Source organism: Anser cygnoides, chromosome 32, assembly GCF_040182565.1.
Source record: "Anser cygnoides isolate HZ-2024a breed goose chromosome 32, Taihu_goose_T2T_genome, whole genome shotgun sequence".
NCBI lineage: Eukaryota > Metazoa > Chordata > Aves > Anseriformes > Anatidae > Anser > Anser cygnoides.
This window is the reverse complement of record NC_089904.1, coordinates 547,030-563,310: the sequence shown is the minus strand read 5'-3', so window position 1 is coordinate 563,310 and position 16,281 is coordinate 547,030. Positions and strand designations below refer to the sequence as shown.

Genomic DNA, 16,281 nt, shown 5'->3' with positions numbered 1-16,281 from the left:
GTCGGGAGAGAAGGTGGGCGGGGCGGGACCGGCGCGGCGCGGGGCGCTCGGGTTCCCCCCGGCGGGGAGCGGGGCTGGGCAGCGACTCTGGGGCCGCGGGTTCGAGGCCCGGGCCCGGCTCATTCGTGCGCTGAGCTGCGCGGCCTCAGCCCGGGGGGGGGATCCTGATGGAAACGGCCCCGCTCCGGCCTCGGAGCTGCTCAGAGCCCCCTCCCCCAAAAACCAGGCCCCGGTGGCACGGGGGGTGCAGCCCGGCACCGAGGGTGCACCCAGGACAAGGGAGAGTGCCCCCCGCACCCCTCCGAAAAGAACGGGAAAAGGAAAAGAAAAAAGAAAAATACTGTTTATTTCACACCACTACATCAAGTGCATCAGGCTGCCGTGGCCCCGGCGGGGCCGTCCCCCCCACCGCGCTCCCCGTCCGTCCGTCCGTCCGTCCGTCCCCGTCTGTCCATCCATCCCCAGGCTCAGGGGGTCTCGGAGGGGGGGCTCCCCCCGCCGCGGGACCCCCAAATCCTCCTCCCAGCTCGCTCTGCCCTCTGCTAACCCCGCGCGGTCCCCCCCCGTAGTGCAATGTCCCCACGGGGACAGAGGGGCAGGGGCACGAGGCCACCCTTATTTAGGTCAAGCAGCACCTCCCAAGGCCTCGGTGTCTCGACACCTTCGTTTTCGGGTTCACGCGGCTCTGTTTGCTCCGAGCCTCCTCGCATCGGCAGGGGGAGAGGGCTGGGAACTGGGGGGGGACGATGAAATAAAAGGGGGTGAAACTAAACTGGGGCTCACCGCTACCGAGCCGTGACGCTACCGGGCCTTAACGCTACCTCGGGAACACAGGGAAGTCACGGAGAAGGGAGAAAATGGCCCAAAAAATGAAAAATCACTCCTGGAAGGGGGGGAGACCTGACACAGAAAGGCGGGGAGGGCGGCCCCCCCCTCACCCAGGGGGCGTCGGGAGACACGGTGAGTGCAGGCGGGGGTCCGGCACCACGCACGTTACGGGACGACGAGGCACGCGCGACACGGGATGCGAACACAGTTGGGCCACGTGTGGGGCGGGAGGGGGGCACGGACACCTACGCGCACGGTTGGGGGGGGACCCGAGCCCCCCGCCGGAGCCGGGCAGAGGGGCAGGGGCCAGGGAAAGTCGGTCACAAAGTGCTGATGGCAGGAGGCTGGGGCGGGGGGGGGGGGTCAGGGAGGGCGTCTGGGCATGGGGGGCCCCCCCAGCCCCTTTCCTTAGGGGATCTGAAAGACGTTGAGTTTGCTGGTGTTTTTGAGCGTCTGTCGGCGGTTGCAGAACCACACGCGGACGACTTCGCGGTCGTAGTTGAGCTCCTTGGCGATCTCGGTGATCTCCTGGCCGGTGGGCAGCGCGTTCTTCTCGAAGTAGGCGTTGAGCGCCTCGATGGCCTGCGGCGTGAAGGACGTCCGGCGCTTGCGCTTCTTGGAGGGCTCGCCGCCCACGAACTCCATCAGGTTCTGCTGCCCCTCCTGGTTGCGCAGCTCGGCCTCGCTCAGCCACTTCTCCAGCACCGGCTTCAGCTTCTGGGCGCTCTTGGGGGTGATGTCGAGCTTCTCGAACCTGCAGGGACAACACGGACCATGGGATGCTGAGCACGTGGCAGGGGCAAGGGGAAGCCCAGTGGCACCCCACGACACCGGGACCAGGAGGTGTTTCCCTGGCAGGGGTGCTGCCTCGTCCCGACCTCCCTCCTCGCCACCTCTATTCCTCCTCCAGCAGCAGGAGATGCGCCGCCTACGCCCCACGGCACCCCCGGCCCCATGCCGGTACCTGCAGATGGCCGACTGGCTGTAGGCAGGGCCCTCGGTGGCCGTCAGGGCCTGCCCCACCTGGGTCTGCGTCAGGCCGAGGGACAGGCGCCGGATCTTGAAGTTCTTGGCGAACTCCCGGATCTCCTCCAGGTTGATGCCGTCCTCCTCCACGCCGCTGTTGGGGGCCTGGGGCTCTGCGAGCGGAGGGGCGGCATCAAGGGCGGCCGGCGGCGACCCCCCGGGGCTCCTCTCCCCTCGTGGGGAAGCCCAAATCCGGTCCCCCCCATCCCTGTCCCCCCCCTCAGAGGAGGGCAGAGCAACTCACTGGCCACCAGCTGGCTGACGGTGGGCGTCTCGGAGCAGGTGATGGGGACGGGGGCCGAGGCCGCCTTCGCTGCCGGCGCAGGGTTGGCGATGACCACGGCCGGCTGGGGCAGAGCTGGGGCCGGCTGGATGGGCTGCACCTGGGTGGGCAGCGAGGGTCAGCAGCGGGGCTGGCACCCTGGCCAGCACCCAGCAGGGGTCCCCGATCCGGCACCGTGTCCCCGATCCAGCACCGTGTCCCTGTGGCTGGCCAGCCACGGGCTCGATCTGTGCGGTTAAACGAGCGGCCACCGTGCTGCTTTGGCTCGGGGTGGGGTGAAACGGGCTCGGGAAAGGAGGAGGGAGCCACCCAGCCACCCAGTACAGAGCCCACCTGGTTCTGTACCGGGTCCCGGCAGCCCACTGCATGCAGGGGGGAGGCGAGGCGCTGTGGGGCAGTTTGGGGGTGGCTGGCACCTCTGCTGGCACCAGAGCCAGATGGGGACACCAAGCGTCCCCATCCCAGCTGGGAAAAGCAGCCTGCGAGCGGGATGCGCAGCATCCCTACGGGGCCGGGCCACGTCCCGAGGATGGTCGCGTTGTCCCCAAGTGCCGTGGCCCCATCTCACCTCGCTCTTGGTGGGGGGCTCGGGGGGGGCGCTTTTCTTGATGGTGGCCGCTTGGATGGTGCCGCTGGCCAGCGTGGCGATCACCTGGCCCTGGGCATTGAGCAGCAGCTGGGGCGTCACCGCCTGCACCTGCAGGTTTGGGGCCGGCACCGGGCTGGCCGCCGCGATGCCGGGGGGGTTCACCACCCACGGCAGGGTCCCGATCACCTGCGCAAGGGAGGAGAGTGGGGGCTGTGGGGGCACGTCCTTCCAGCGCCCTTCCCAGAGCCGCAGCACCACGTTTGTGGGGGGTACCTTGGGGACCCCCCCTCCCCATCCCCGGCGGTACCTGGCCCTGGGCGTTGGTCAGGATCTGCCCCGTGATGCCCTGCACGCTGGAGATGGTGTTGGCGATCACGGGGGCAGCTGCCAGGGAGCTGAGGAGCTGCGTTTGCCCCCCCAGGGAGGCGGCGCTGATCTGCGGAGAACCAAAAGGCAGGGGTTAGGGACGGGCGCACGGGGCTGCTCGTCATCCCCGCCGGCACGGCCACCGCTCGTCCCGGGGTCACTGCGTCCCCCCCTGTGGCAGGGCGGCCCCCGCCTCGCTGCCGTGATGGGAAGCGGTCGCTCCGAGTCCTTTACCGCGAGGGTTTTTTTCCTAAGCCACTCGGAGGGCTGCCCGTGTGGTCACCGGAGAGGGATAAGCGTCCGTCAGGGATAGGGAAACTGAGGCCGGGGATCTGGTGCCGGGAAAGGGGAGCGGGCGCGGGATTGGGGCTGCCCGGCTCCTTACTATGCCAGGGTTAAAGGCAAATCCCGCGGGCTGCACTGTGATCTGGGTCTGCGGCTCAAGCGGCTTCGCCACGGGCGGCGTGGGCGCTGCAGCGGGCTGTGGCAGGATGGGGGGCTGGCTGGGCACGGCGGGCGCCGGGGGGAACACGCTCTGCGGCTGGAGGGGGGGCCGGGGCTGGACCGCAGCCGGCAGCGTCTGGGCAGGCTGCACCGGCGCTGGGATTGCGGTGTTGAGGACGGCGGCGGCTGCAAAGAGATGGAGAGAGCGTGAGCTGGGGAGAGCAGGGGACATCGGGGAGGCTCCAGGATGAGACCTGAGGCTCAGTGGGTCCCCCGTCAGCCCCCTCCCAAAGGGCACCGCATCGCCCGTGGCGCCTCCGTGCGCTCGCACGTCCCAAAGGAGCTCCCGGCAGCCGTGCACCGGGCAGGGCTGAGCTGCAGGATGCATCCTGCCCGCTGAAGGACTGGGTTAATCCAAACAGAGCGGGGAGCCCGGGGCCCCCATCCCAGCTGGGGATGGATCCAAACAAGGCTTTCTTCCCCCGGCTCCGCAGGGAGCTCGGAGGAGGCAGTTCCTTGCTGGAGAAGGGCACAAAGCCTGCCTGGGCACCGCAGAGCCCCTGCGGTGCTGCCCCTTGGGGAGGGTCTCAGCCCTTGCGGACCTGCACCCGCTGCAGCGGTGTGACACGGCCACAACCCCAAACCTGCCCCGGACCCCAGACCCCGAGCACTGTCCCTGTACCCCCATCTCCCCCCCGCCGCTGCCTTCCTCCCCCCCCCGCCGCTGCCTTCCTCCCCCTCACCGCTGCCTTCCTCCCTCGCGCCGTCTCCTTCCTCCCTCCCTCTCACCGCCCCTCTCCGACGCTCCCAGCACCTTTCGGCCTCGGGGGGGTCGCGACAAACCCTGCTTCTTCCAGCGCCCGCGATTAAACACCGTTTCAGACCCCTCCTGGAGAGGACGGCCTCGGTTCGGCAACAAGCCGGGGAGGACCAGGCGTGCAATTAAGGATGCTGCAAAGCAGAAGAGCACCGGTTACCTTGCAGATTGGCTATAGGTGGTTTGAAAATTCCCCCTGTAGGAGAAGCAGCCGTCAGTCCGGGAAGGGCAGCGACCGTTGCTGTAGGAAATGTCCACACAGCCAGCCCCTGCTGACCTGCCACTTGACCTGCAATACTGATGGGGATAAGAAGAGGTTGAGTAACTGTCCCTGCTGGAACCATTACTCCTGTCACAACTGTTGCTAAGTTTTCCTGAGTCAAGACCTGCAAAAGCAAACAAGATTTAAAAAAGAACAAAAATCAACGCCACTGCAGACAGCATCAGCGAGGCAAGAGCGAGCACAGTCTTTGCAAAGGGGCGCGCAGCTGGCCCGGGGTCCCTCCCATCTCAGCAGCTGGGTTCCCAGCTCCGCGGAGCCCCCCACGGCCCCCCCGAGGGGGGGATGCCCCCCACTGCCCCCCCCCCCCCCACCACCACCATGGCCGTGGCTCTGGCAGCACCTCGGGCGGCGAGGGCGCCGAGCGGAGGGATGGCGGCGTGGTCCGGGAGGCAGCTCCTGCGCCCCGTGCCACCAGCCGCCGTCGCTGCCCCGGGTGCCCACCACCAACAGATGTCCCCCCCCGCCCCCGGCCCCAGGTCCCTGCCCCCCCCCCCGGGGTCCCCTGCAAGCAGCCGTGCTCCCCCCACTCCACCCCCCCGGTGCCCCAGCCCCATCCCATGCCCCCCCCAGGGTAGTTACCTGCGGGGCGGCCAGCGGGGCCAAGGGCTGCGGCTGCTGGCTGGCGGCGTGGCCGAAGGTGCCGCCGGGGGGGACGCTGCTGGGGGTCGCTCCGGCCGCCGGCTTGGTTTTGCCTTGGGGGGGGGGGCAGAGGAGAGGGTTCGAGAGGCGCTGGGGTAAGGGGGGGACCCAAATCACAGCCACAACCCCCCCCCCGGGGATGAGCGTCCCTCCCAGGGCTGCCCCCGTCCCCCCTGGGATGGTGCTGGGGCAGCACCGGAGCAGCACTGCAGCCCCCCAGCCCCCCCTTGGGATCTGGGGGGGTCGTCACCTTGGTTATGGGATGCAGGAAAAGGGAGTTTGGGGCTTATTATGGGATGTTCAGGGCAGGGATCCAAGGAGGGGGAAGGAAGGGGTTAGGAGATCCGGGCGGGGGTGCACGCTGCGCCTGTGCCCCCACCAGCCCAAATCAGCAGCGGCTGCAGCGGTGCCAGCGCCCAACGGGGGCACCCTGGGGAGGTGGAAGTTTTGTAACAAAAAAAAAAAAAGTTTCCAGAAAATGGACGCAATTCGCTGCACGAGTGAAATCTTGCATTCTTCTGCTAAAGCTGTTTTAGCTAATTTTCATTTGTGATTTTCAACCCTCCGCCCAACTGCACAAGAGATATTAATATTTCTAAGTTATCATTAACATCCAGGTAAGAGGAAACCTTGCTCCTAATCCTTATTTATTACTTTTGAAAGACCTATTTATTTTTTGAGCAACCTCTTGTATTTATTCTGCTCGACTTCTAATAACGGCAGCCCTTGGGTACAAAATCCACATAATCCTCTTCTATTTTTGAAAAAGAAAGACACCCTTTTCCTGTCTTCTCCTTCGGCAGAAAAACTTTTACCAAATAAATACTTCTCTCATCTACGAGCCAGGCATTTCTCAGATTTGGGTCGCTGCCCAGAAATAGCTACAGGTCTGTGAAGTTTTTTTAAAAAAAGCCTTTTTAAATTTTTTTTTTTGTAGCAAAATCTAAGTGGTTCTAAGCCCGGGTCTAAGCGCTGCTCTGAGCGCAGGATGCTTCCCCCTCCCAGCTGCCGGAGGAGGAATTGGTTTGCTGAACCCTAACAGAGCTCGGCACGGGGATGCTCCGGAGCAAGGGACGGGGGCTGCTCGTCCCACCGAGCGCCCCGGAGCCCAACCTGCCTGCAGGGCCAGCAGGAGCAGGGCAGCCCAGGGAAGGAGCCAGGGCAGGAAAGCATCTCACCGGCCGCCTCGGCGCTGCACGAGGTCTCGGCGCTGGGCGGCACGTCCTCTCTGCCCGGGTCGCCGCTCCCTCGCGGGGAGCCCCGTGCACCCTCCCCGGGTGGCATCTCCAAAGGTTTCCTGTCCTCCTCGGCCGGCGGCGGGGCGTCCACGCCGACCTCCAGCACGCGGATCGTCTCGTGGCTGGACATGACAATGACCTGCGAACGCGTCCCCAAACGTCCGTCAGCTCCGGGGGCTGGCCCCCGCGCCCCAGCGCAGAGCGACGGCTGCTGGGCTCCGCCCGTCCCATGGTACCCCTAAAACAGAGCATGCAGAGCCCCCCATCCCCTCGAGAAGGGGTGTGCAGGGGGTGAACGCCACCCCAGCACAGAGGGGTCCAGGCCAGCACCTCACTGCTTGAGTTAATCAGCAGCTTCAGGGCTCCCCCATAATTAAGCCCAGCTCCGTGTGCATCGGAGGGTGATGTCTGTAGTGGTAAAACACGGCTGGCAACGGCCGTGGCAGCCCCAGCAGAGCTGGTATTTGCTGCTAAAAGCCAGCAAACCAGCAAAACTCCCTGCAAGGTGGCAGAACAACGCCAGCGTGAACGGCTGGGGCTGGGCAAGCCCCCAGTATGCTGCCTCTTGCACGGGGACACAGGGAGCCCAGAGCAGTTTTGCTCCTGCGGCTGGATCTTTGCTCCTCTGGATGCGAAAGCAACCGACGGCAGCTCCTAGGGCTGCGGGCAGCCGAGGCGTGGAGCAGAGGTTTCCTGCAGCCGCTGCCCCAACGCCTCACCCTGCGTGCCCCGTGCCGGGACATGGGGTGCCCCTACCTGCTCGTTGACCGTCAGCGGGGCCTCCTGGGTCTGCACGGCTTCGGGGTCCATGATGTCCCCAGGGAGGCGGGAGAGGGCAGGGGGAGCCGGCTCAGACCTTCCTCATGCTGCAAGCGAGGGACACCGGTGTTTGTCCCCGAGCCACCGGGTGCCGCGGGGCCACGCACTGGGAACCGAGCACGCCCGGAGGCTCCCCGCGCCGCCCTGCCCGTCCAGCCTCCCATTTTACCAGCTCTTTACCAGCCCTGGCTGGGGCTCGGGGTGGTGCAGGGCTTGCTGGCACCCCCCTGCCCTGCTCCAGGGGGATGCATGAGCCTGGGGGGGCCCTCCGAGCACCCCGTCCCCAGCAGGAGGCTGCGGAAGAGTCGGTGTCCCCCCAGAGGGGTTGGGGACGTGGGGCCAACCCAGTTTGTTTGGTGAGGGTCAAACACACTGCGAGCAAAGCAAGAAAACGTGCTCCGAGGGGCAAGCCTCTTCCCCTCTCCTCTCCCACTGCGCTTGGGGAGATGAGGATGCGATTCCTGCAGCCCCTTTCAAAAACCCTGAAAAAGCAGCCGTGAACCGTGGCTGCTCGGGCACAGAGCAGGTCCCCAGGGGCCTCGGTGACACCCCCCGGCTCTCCCAAGCCCCCGATGCGCAACGCCAGCAGCAGGAGCCTCGACCTGCTCCATCCCAAGGGGACCCGGGTCGCTGGGGTGCTTTGGCTGATGTTTTCTGGGGGGTGAAACGAGTCGCTCCCGATGGAAGGGGCTCGGCACACCTGTTGGAAGGCGGCTCGTCCTCCCCCAACGCCCCTCATTATCCCGTTTGGTCACGTAGTGTCCCCTCGCCGCCTTACAGGAGCATAATTGCCTTTATAAGAGGCTTATGAATTTTTTATTAGGAATGTCTCTGGGACGCATTTAACCAGCCAGCCTGGATGACATTCAAAATTACTTGATGCATGTGCGAAGGTGTCCTTGTTTGTGGAGCTGTGCGGGCGCCTGGGGCGTGTTTATCCTGGTGGGTGCAGCCAGACCCCGGCTCTCCCTGCCCAAAATGCCCCAAAACGCTGGGCCCTGCAGCTCCCTCTGCCCTGGGCCTGATTCTGTCTCTGCCTCGCGGAGTGCGTCCTGAGCCGGGGCTGGCGTTTGTCTGCGGTTCCTAAACACCATCACTTGGATCCCGCCACTACAAGGGGGCCCAAATTGAATTAAGAGCCAAATTCTCATTTGAAACTCAACAGGGGCCGAGCATCTCGCTCCCTGAGGCTGGCTTTTCAAACACCGCTCATCATTTATTGTCTGCAGCCAAACGATGCTGGGGGTCCCAGCAGAGCGCCAGGACGGGGCTCGGCAGCCGCCTGCCCCTGCCTTGGTCCTGCCGGGCTCATCCCAAACCTCGCCCGGGACCGGGGGGCTGCAGAGTTTCAGCCCCGTGGCCGGATTCGGCGAGGGCGTCCCCGCAGCCCGTGACTGCTCCCCGGTACCCGCTGCGAATTTTTAAACCTGGCTTCAGAGCACACAAACACCTTGGGATGCCAGCGCGCGGTTTAATTAACAATTTATTCTGGTGCAACAGAGAGCAGAGCGAGGGACGAGCTAGCGGCTTACGCAGGCAGCTGGCATTATTAAAAGTTAATGAGCTCCCCGGCAGCCAGAGCTGGGCGAGTGGCAAGGAAGCCGGAGCAGGGGACGCCTGTGCTGCCTGCACGGGGCAGGCAGGGAGGAAAACCGGCGGACCCGAGGCGCGAAGGGTCCCGCTTCGTGCCGGGCGAGAGGGAGAAGGAAAACTCGCAGCAGGTGGCAGGCGCTGGTCGGGGGGCTCTGCCCTGCCTGCTGCTGAATTCCCCCCACCGGCTGCAGTCTGGGTGCCGCATATCGCGATATGTCGCCTCTGGGTCACCCGGCCCGTGGCCCGGCACCAGCAGGGCAGCCTTTGCGCCCTCGTGTTAAGTGCCTGGCATCGCCCAGCACAGGGCAGCTCCGTCCGGCAGCTGGGCCTGCAGGAGGTGGGGAAGGTCCTTGGTCCCGTCCCGTCCCCTCCCTGCCTGGGACGTCACCGTGTCCCCGAACGCCTGCCACATTGGTGTCCCCAGCGGGGGCACCGGGGCTGCCCTTATGGAAGGGGACGCCGGCACAGCGGGGCCCCCCGGTTAGGTGAGGTGAAACCCAAGAAGCTCAGCTATCTATAGCTTTACATAGGGTGCGTGTAAGCAGCTGCTGGACAGACAGACAGACAGACAGACAGCTCCGCGCCCCAGGAGAGGAGCCAGGCAGCCCCTGGGCCAGCCCGTCCGTCTCCAGACCCCAAGGGTGCGTAGCATCCCACTTTTTGGGCTGCTTCAACACCGTGATGGAGAGGGACGGAGCACCCCAGGGGCCGCATGGTTTGTGGGGGAACCCTTCCTAACAGCCAGGGAACAGCCAGAACCCCAAAACGCCCCCAGGGCACTGCAGGCAGGGCATGGATGAAGCCCCTGGAACGAGCGTGCCCCAATGGAGGGGTCTCGGGGCAGCCCCGGGCGCTCACTCACGGTTTGCTCAGGGTGCAGTCGGGCTCCTGGAGGGGCTCGGGGCTGGTCCTCGGGGCAGCGCTCCGGGTTCGCGCAGTCGGCTGTGGGGAGAGAGAAAGCAGAGCTGGAGGGGAGGCTAACCCCTGGGACAAGGAGCCCCGAGCCGAAGAAGCGAACCGTCCCCAGCACGCACGGTAGCTAAAAGCTAACGCATGAATTCGCCTCCCTCGGGGACTCGGGGGGTCACGATGCAGGGACCCCCCCGCAAGCACCAGGGCTCGTTTCCACCCATCCAAGCCCCTGGCCCCACAAGGTGAGGCGAGGCCAGGAGCCGCTCTCCCAGCCGCGCGTTTCTCCCAGCACGGCCGGAGCAGCGAGAGGCTGCGGAGGGCATCGCGCCCGCGCGCCAGCCGCCGCATTTATCGCAGCGAGGGACTTCGATCCGCTCAGGCTTGCCCCGCGGGGGAAGACTCAAATAACGCAGAGAGAAGAGGAGAGAGATATTTTTTTTTTCCTCGGTGCTGTGCAAAGAGACCAATTAGCGCGCTAGACGATTAAACAGACATTTCATCATGTCAGGCTCGGCGCGGTTTGGCGGCGCGCTTTGGGTTTGGGAGCGGGCTGCTTCTCCTCCAGCAGCCCTTCTGCAGGTCGGCAGTACCATTTCATTTTCCTTCTTCACACATTTTTCGCAATTAATGGGACAAATAATTTGTCCAGATGGTGGTGTTAAGTGCACGCAGCAAGAAGACAGCCATTTCGCAACAGATGGCGACAAGGAAATGAAATGCACAAAATAATAATAATATTAAAGAAAAAAAAAAGAGAGGGAAAAAAAGGAGAGGATAATTTAAGATGCTCTGAGTCTCACTGTGAATATAATTGCCATGTTAATTACAAGTGCTGATGAGTCAGAAATGTAGCCACTTGGATCCCAAGTGGGCAGAAATCTAAGTTTGAACAAACTTGCCACAGGTGAGAAACCCTCAGAGGTTAATTAGGGCCGGTCCGTACAGAAGACATTTTGGACACGGTTACAGCTCGCTAATTACTCGCTATCGTTACCCCAGATTAATTCCTTTGGATGGCCATTCCTGCCCCAGGCTCGGGACTTTCCATGCTCCATAAGCAGCAGCCGGGGAAAGGCCCTGCCACAGGTGGGTGAGCCCTGAAAGCCACCCCAACGTGGCAAGTGCAGGACTCAAAGTGCCTTTTTACCCTTTCTTGAAGTTTATGGCCCCTGAGACGTGTCAGTGCGAGGCTGACCCGCTGTTTATTCTCAGAGGATGCGCTGTGCGACTGCCGGCCTTCGCAAAGAGGAAATCCAGCCCTCAAAATCCGCACCAGCTCTTTGGTTTTCACAGTATGGCCACTTGGGTTTTTTCTTTGAAGCCCAAATATCTGCTGGCACCCCAGAGGCACCGTACCGAGGCTCCCAGCACACCTCGCAAGCCACCTCTGAGTCCTGTGGGCAGCGCGCCCGGCCACGGCTACTTGGGGAAACTGAGGCAGGGGATGAGATGTGCCCCCTGCCACAAACTGGCTTGCAGATCTCAAACCCGTCCATTTCCCGACAAAAATAGGCTGCTCGGAGCTGCGGGGAGCATTCCTGCAGCCGAGCCGACGCGGCGAGCTCCGGCAGCCCTGGGCTCAGCCCCGCAGCATCACGCTGCCGGACCTGAATGCGGAGCCGTGCGTGCGGCTTCTTAATGCAACCTGGCGGGACAAAGAGGCTTACGGGACCCAGAGCCCGAGGAGATGAGCCTCTAATTCCTTCGGTTGTGCTCAACAACACATGCCTCCTAATCAAAACCTTTCCACTAAGCAGCGAGAGCATGCAAACCTGATTTCTGCCCCATCCTTTTGGCACCGCGGGGACTCCGGGACAGCCTGTTGGCATCACTCGGTCATGGTAAAACGGCCCCTGGGCGCACAGGGCTCAGGCCACCGGCGCATCCCTTTGCGCTCCCAGGTTGCTGAGATGATTTCACCCCAAAACCAGGCACCAGACCCCAGCATGGCACCGCACGAGGACCTCAGCTCCTGGCACAGGACCGCAAAATGCTGATGTCCAATTGCAGGAGCAGCTCCTTGGTCCCTGGTCCAAGCCCTGCCTGGCTGGCTGCAGCAGGGAGCTTGGTTTTACGGCCAGCTGTAAATTCCTGGAGACTGGGGCTCTAAGGGAAAGCTGGCATCAGCCGTAAGTGGAAGGCTGCAAAGGCTTCAAGACAGAGGTTTCTTCTGCTGGGAGGGCTTTGGAGCAGCTCCCTGGCGCTCCCGGTTACTCATCCATGGCGTGAGTCAAGCTCGTTCCTGGAAAAACCCATGCCAGGGCTTGGGCCGGCCAAATCTTGAAGGCGAGTCCGGGAAAAGGAATCGACGAGCCCAAGGGGAGCCCTGCCAAGGCGAGCGAAAAGACGCGGGGGCTGCTCAGAGCCAGCGGGAGCCACACTCGTCAAGCGAAGCGAGCGGGGCCAAGCCGAGCTCAGCCGCATGCCCGCGGGCACCAGGGCAGGAGCGAGCTTGGGGAGGGGGTTGCAAGGCTGAAATGGAGCCCCCTGCAGGTCCCAGCCTGGACCCCCTCGCCCCAGCGCTGCATTTTGGCTTGCAGACACCTGTGTGCGATGTAGCACAAAAGGGAGAGGGCGCTTTGCATCGGCCCGCAGCGATGTGCCCGGTGCTGGCACCACGCGCTGTGGGACCCCAGCCCAAGCACGGGTGACCTTGCAGGGGAAACACCCAAAATCAGTTGACCAGGGCTTCTTGCCAGGTTGGGGGTTTAACTCCATTATTTGCAAAATCCTCTTTGCACCGTTGAAAATCAACATTTTTCTCCTGGCCGTGTTGTGCTTTTACCCTTTCCAGCCACTATTGCCCTAAAACGCCCACGGGAAGGTGCAGGGCAGCCCTGCGCACTGCGCCCACCTCCGCCACTGACGGCTCGCACAACCTTGGTTGCATCACTTCACCTTCACTTCACTTCCCACCTTCACGGGGTTTGGGTCGCAAAAACCTGTCCCAACCCCAAATAAAACCTCGGAGGACGATGGGGATCCCCCATTCCCCCGGCACAGACCCCGGCACCGGGAGCAGCCGTGCGGTGACTTCCCAGGAATCCGCTCATTTCTCCGGAGAGCCGGGAAAAGTATTTTTATTCCCGCTGCGCCGACGGGGAGGAGAGGGATTAAGTTCACCTCCCAAGGTCATGCCAGAGGAGGGTGGCAAAACCAGGAACAGATTTCCCGTCTCCCAAGCCGCTGCATTCGAAGCTCCCATCTGGCTCCCCCCAAAAATAGCGACCGCAGCATCGATCGCCCGGGGCTGCCAACGCGAGAGGCGCCCAGGGGGCCCAGGACATCTCGGAGGGACGGTGGGGCGGGTTTGGGCGGGGACAGGACCCCCCCACGCACACCCAAAAAAAAAAACCAGTAACACTACGGTCCTGTGGAATGTAATGGGGGGGGGGGCAGTGCTCTGCCCCTCACTGGGGTGGGGGGGTAAAGGGGGGTTCCTGGATGAAGACAGAGCCCGTGATGGTGGCATGGGATGGGGAGGGGGCCGAGGAGGGAGGCAGCCCCCCCATCCCCTGCACCTCTGCCAGCTGGGGCTCTGCGGCACCAGGGAAAGTGCCGCCCCCCCCCCCCCCCCCCCCAAATGCAAGCGGGGGGCTCAGAGCAGCAGCAGGAGCTGTCCCCCCCCAAGGGGCGAGATGTCCCCAGGGCAAGGACCCCCCCGCAGGGGCACACGGCCCCCCCCCACCTTGCCGCACGCCGTGCCCAGCCCCACACTATGCCACAGCCCCCCCCGAATGTCCTTGTCCCCCCCCGGCCGTACTCTCCATCCTTCCCCGAGGTGCAGCATCTCCCCCCTGCCACCCCCCCGGGGCTCTGCTCGCCCCCCCGGAGCCCCCGGGCTCCCAAATCCCTGCCGAGCCCCCGCACCCCCCGGCACCCGCACCCCAAGGTGTGGGGGCACCATTCCTCCCAGCCGGGGGGGTCCCTTTGCCCCGCACCGCCAGGACCCCAACACTGTCACCCCCCCCCCCGCAGCACCCTTCATCCCTAGACCTCCTTCTCCTGCCCCCCCAAACCCCACCTCCCCCAGCCCCAAATTATTCCCGTCCCCCCCCCTTAACCCCGCTACGATCACATTTTCCCTGCTGGGTGCGGGGGGGGAGGGGGGGGCCCCCCAAGCTCCGGGACCCCCGTGCCCCCCCCATCCTCCCCTCGCCCCCCCGTGCCCCCCCGCCGTGCGCTCCGCGGCCCCGCCGCCTCTCCCCCCTTCCCCCCCCACCCCCCCGAACCCAACCGGGCTCTCTTTATCATAAATATATAAATTATGCTAATTACGGCATTGCATATTCACCGCGGCGGGGCCCGCCGCCCCCCGCCCGGCCCCGGCCCCGGCCCCGCACCGGCCCCGCACCGGCCCCGCACTCACCGCCGGGCTCCGCGCGGCCCCGCGCCCGCTCCCGCTCCGCTGCCGGCGAGAATTAAAAATTCATCGCGGCGGCGGCGGCGGCACAAAGGGGAGGGAGGCGGCGAGCGGGGCCCGGAGGCTGGAGGGGGGGGAAAAAGGGAAAAAAAAAATTAAATAAATAAAAAAGGGGGGGGGGGGCGGCCCGAGCCCGGAGCTCCCCGAAGAGGGAGGTGTTGGGGGGGGAAAGGGGGAGGTTGGGGTGGGTTTTGGGGGGGTTTGGTGGTTTTTTTTTATTTTTTTCTTTCCCTCGGTGGGATTTTTTAGCTGCTGCGTCATGAACATAATTTATGCGCAGGCCTTTGCCGCATCCCCGGGCTGCCACGCTGCTCGCCGCCGCCGGGGGCGCACGGAGCCCCCCCCCCAGCCCCGAGACCCCCAAAGTCAGAGCTCCCCCAAAACAGAGCCCTGTCCCTGAGCCCCGAGACTCCCGAAGTCAGAGCTCCCTCAAAACGGAGCCCCCTCCTCAGCCCCGAGACTTCCAAAGTGAGAGCTCCCCCAAAACAGAGCCCCCTTCCTGAGCCCTGACACCCCCAAATTAAGAGCTACCCCCAATCCCAGACTCTCCAGCCCCATTAAATCCCTGCCTCTCCCCAACACCAGAGCCCCCCGACCCCACTCCCAGCAGCAACCCCATGCTTTGGGGTCACGCTTTGCAACCCCCCAGCAGCCGTGTCCCCGGTGCACTGGGGGGGGGGGTGTTGAGGGGAGCCCCCCAGCTCTGCACCACCCCTCAATCCCTCCGGCTCCGAGCCGGCTCATCGTAACCCTAACGCAGCATTTGATCACCATAAATTAATGTGTTAATCGTCACATTAACGCGCAGCTCCCCGGGGCAGCACAAAGGGTTCGATCCGCTCCCCGTGCCCCCCGTTAGCCACTTTCTTTTTGGGGCTGCGACTCGGGATAAAGCCCTAGGGCCAAACCCTCTACGGGGCTCAGGGCTTTGCTCCAAAACCACCCCAAAAATCCTCGCCGAGGCTGATGAGGAGGGAGCTGGGGGCCCGGGCAGGAGCAGCGGCTGCCTTGGCCCGGGGAAGCCCCAGTAATAATTCAAGAGGCTCCATGTTCCCGGCATAGCATTAGCCTCAGATCCAGCCTCCCGGCGTAATATGCAGGAGGCTGAGCTCCGAGCCAGACTCGGCTCTCGCAGCCGGCCGGCATCGCGCTCCCCGCCGCAGAGCCTCCCCTCCCTGCCCTCCCTGGGGCTCGGGGGAGTCTGGGGGCTTCGGGGCACGCGCTCGGAGCCTTGGGAGGCTGCTCTGGGAAGGTTTTGCCCGAAGGGGACCCGCGAGGATGCTCGTGGCTGCTCGCACCCACCGGCCACGTAGCGCAGGGGCATGGGCCACGGGGTGGGTGCCAGCACCCTGTGCCGCGGTCGCTGCTGGATTCCTGCCCGCTGGTGGACCGGGAACAACACTACCGGAGGCTCTTGGATCCTACCGGCGGTTCTCGGCTCCGGGCACGGCCGTGCGGAGCCGTGCGATGTGCCCCAAAGCCGTGCTGGTCCCCGGGCCCCTCCGCCAGCTCGGGGGGACCGGGTCTTCGGGGGCGCCGGGAGAAGGAGCAAGGAAGGGCGCACAAAGGGAACTCAGGTGCAGCGCGAACCCTGTCACCACGCAATTAAAAGAAGGAAGAAAACTATTTCTATAATTGCAAAGCTCGTTAGAAGCACAGGTGCAATTCTGCGGCTTTTCAAGCCAACTCACGGACCAATTACAGCCTGTTTGGAATCATTAAAAAGAAAGGCAGCGAAGTGTATTCTCTTGCATGTCGTGTCTTTTACATTTTTTTAAATTGCAACTTTCTTCTTACCTCCTGGCAGGAAAAAAGGAGAAAAACAAAGACAAAATCTCCAACTTAGCATCTCAGTTATTGGTGCCTCTTAAAAATGAGCACGGCTTGACAAAGATGAATTATTTTTCTTTCACATCTGTATTATCTGAAAGAATTACGCCTTGTGTCTGTCCTTGCAGAAAAAGCCAATGCACTGGTTTATAACTTTGTCTTTTAACACCTTTTCCAGTCCATCATAAGAT

General features: G+C 63.8%; 1 protein-coding gene across 7 annotated transcripts; it reads right to left on the bottom strand.

The window, feature by feature from the left end:
- Nucleotides 1–329: 329 nt before the first annotated feature.
- On the bottom strand, nucleotides 330–14,359 carry POU6F1 (POU class 6 homeobox 1). Of its 7 annotated transcripts, none has more exons than XM_066985795.1 (13): nucleotides 14,207–14,359; nucleotides 9,788–9,867; nucleotides 7,270–7,379; nucleotides 6,454–6,652; nucleotides 5,216–5,328; nucleotides 4,514–4,650; nucleotides 4,280–4,425; nucleotides 3,478–3,722; nucleotides 3,034–3,162; nucleotides 2,706–2,912; nucleotides 2,099–2,237; nucleotides 1,793–1,967; nucleotides 1,098–1,582 (listed from the first exon to the last, which is right to left on the bottom strand). In XM_066985795.1, exons 3-13 carry the CDS (start codon nucleotides 7,321–7,323, stop codon nucleotides 1,237–1,239), a joined length of 1,890 nt encoding a protein of 629 aa, XP_066841896.1. In that variant the 5' UTR covers nucleotides 7,324–7,379; nucleotides 9,788–9,867; nucleotides 14,207–14,359; the 3' UTR covers nucleotides 1,098–1,236. The 7 variants fall into 7 exon arrangements, with proteins under 7 accessions (XP_066841900.1, XP_066841896.1, XP_066841898.1 ...); XM_066985797.1 differs by lacking the exon at nucleotides 14,207–14,359 and adding an exon at nucleotides 14,116–14,133; XM_066985796.1 differs by lacking the exon at nucleotides 14,207–14,359 and adding an exon at nucleotides 9,960–13,580.
- Between the last annotated feature and the right edge of the window lie 1,922 nt (nucleotides 14,360–16,281).

Bases quoted from the DNA above. Each gene is read 5' to 3' on its own strand.
- POU6F1 (XM_066985799.1), bottom strand. From the start codon at position 7,323: ATGGACCCCGAAGCCGTGCAGACCCAGGAGGCCCCGCTGACGGTCAAC. The intron at 6,653-7,269 runs GTAGGGGCACCC...ACGCGTTCGCAG, and splicing joins CGCTGACGGTCAACGAGCAG to GTCATTGTCATGTCCAGCCA. The intron at 2,238-2,705 runs GTGAGATGGGGC...CTGCCCACCCAG, and splicing joins AGCCCCCCACCAAGAGCGAG to GTGCAGCCCATCCAGCCGGC.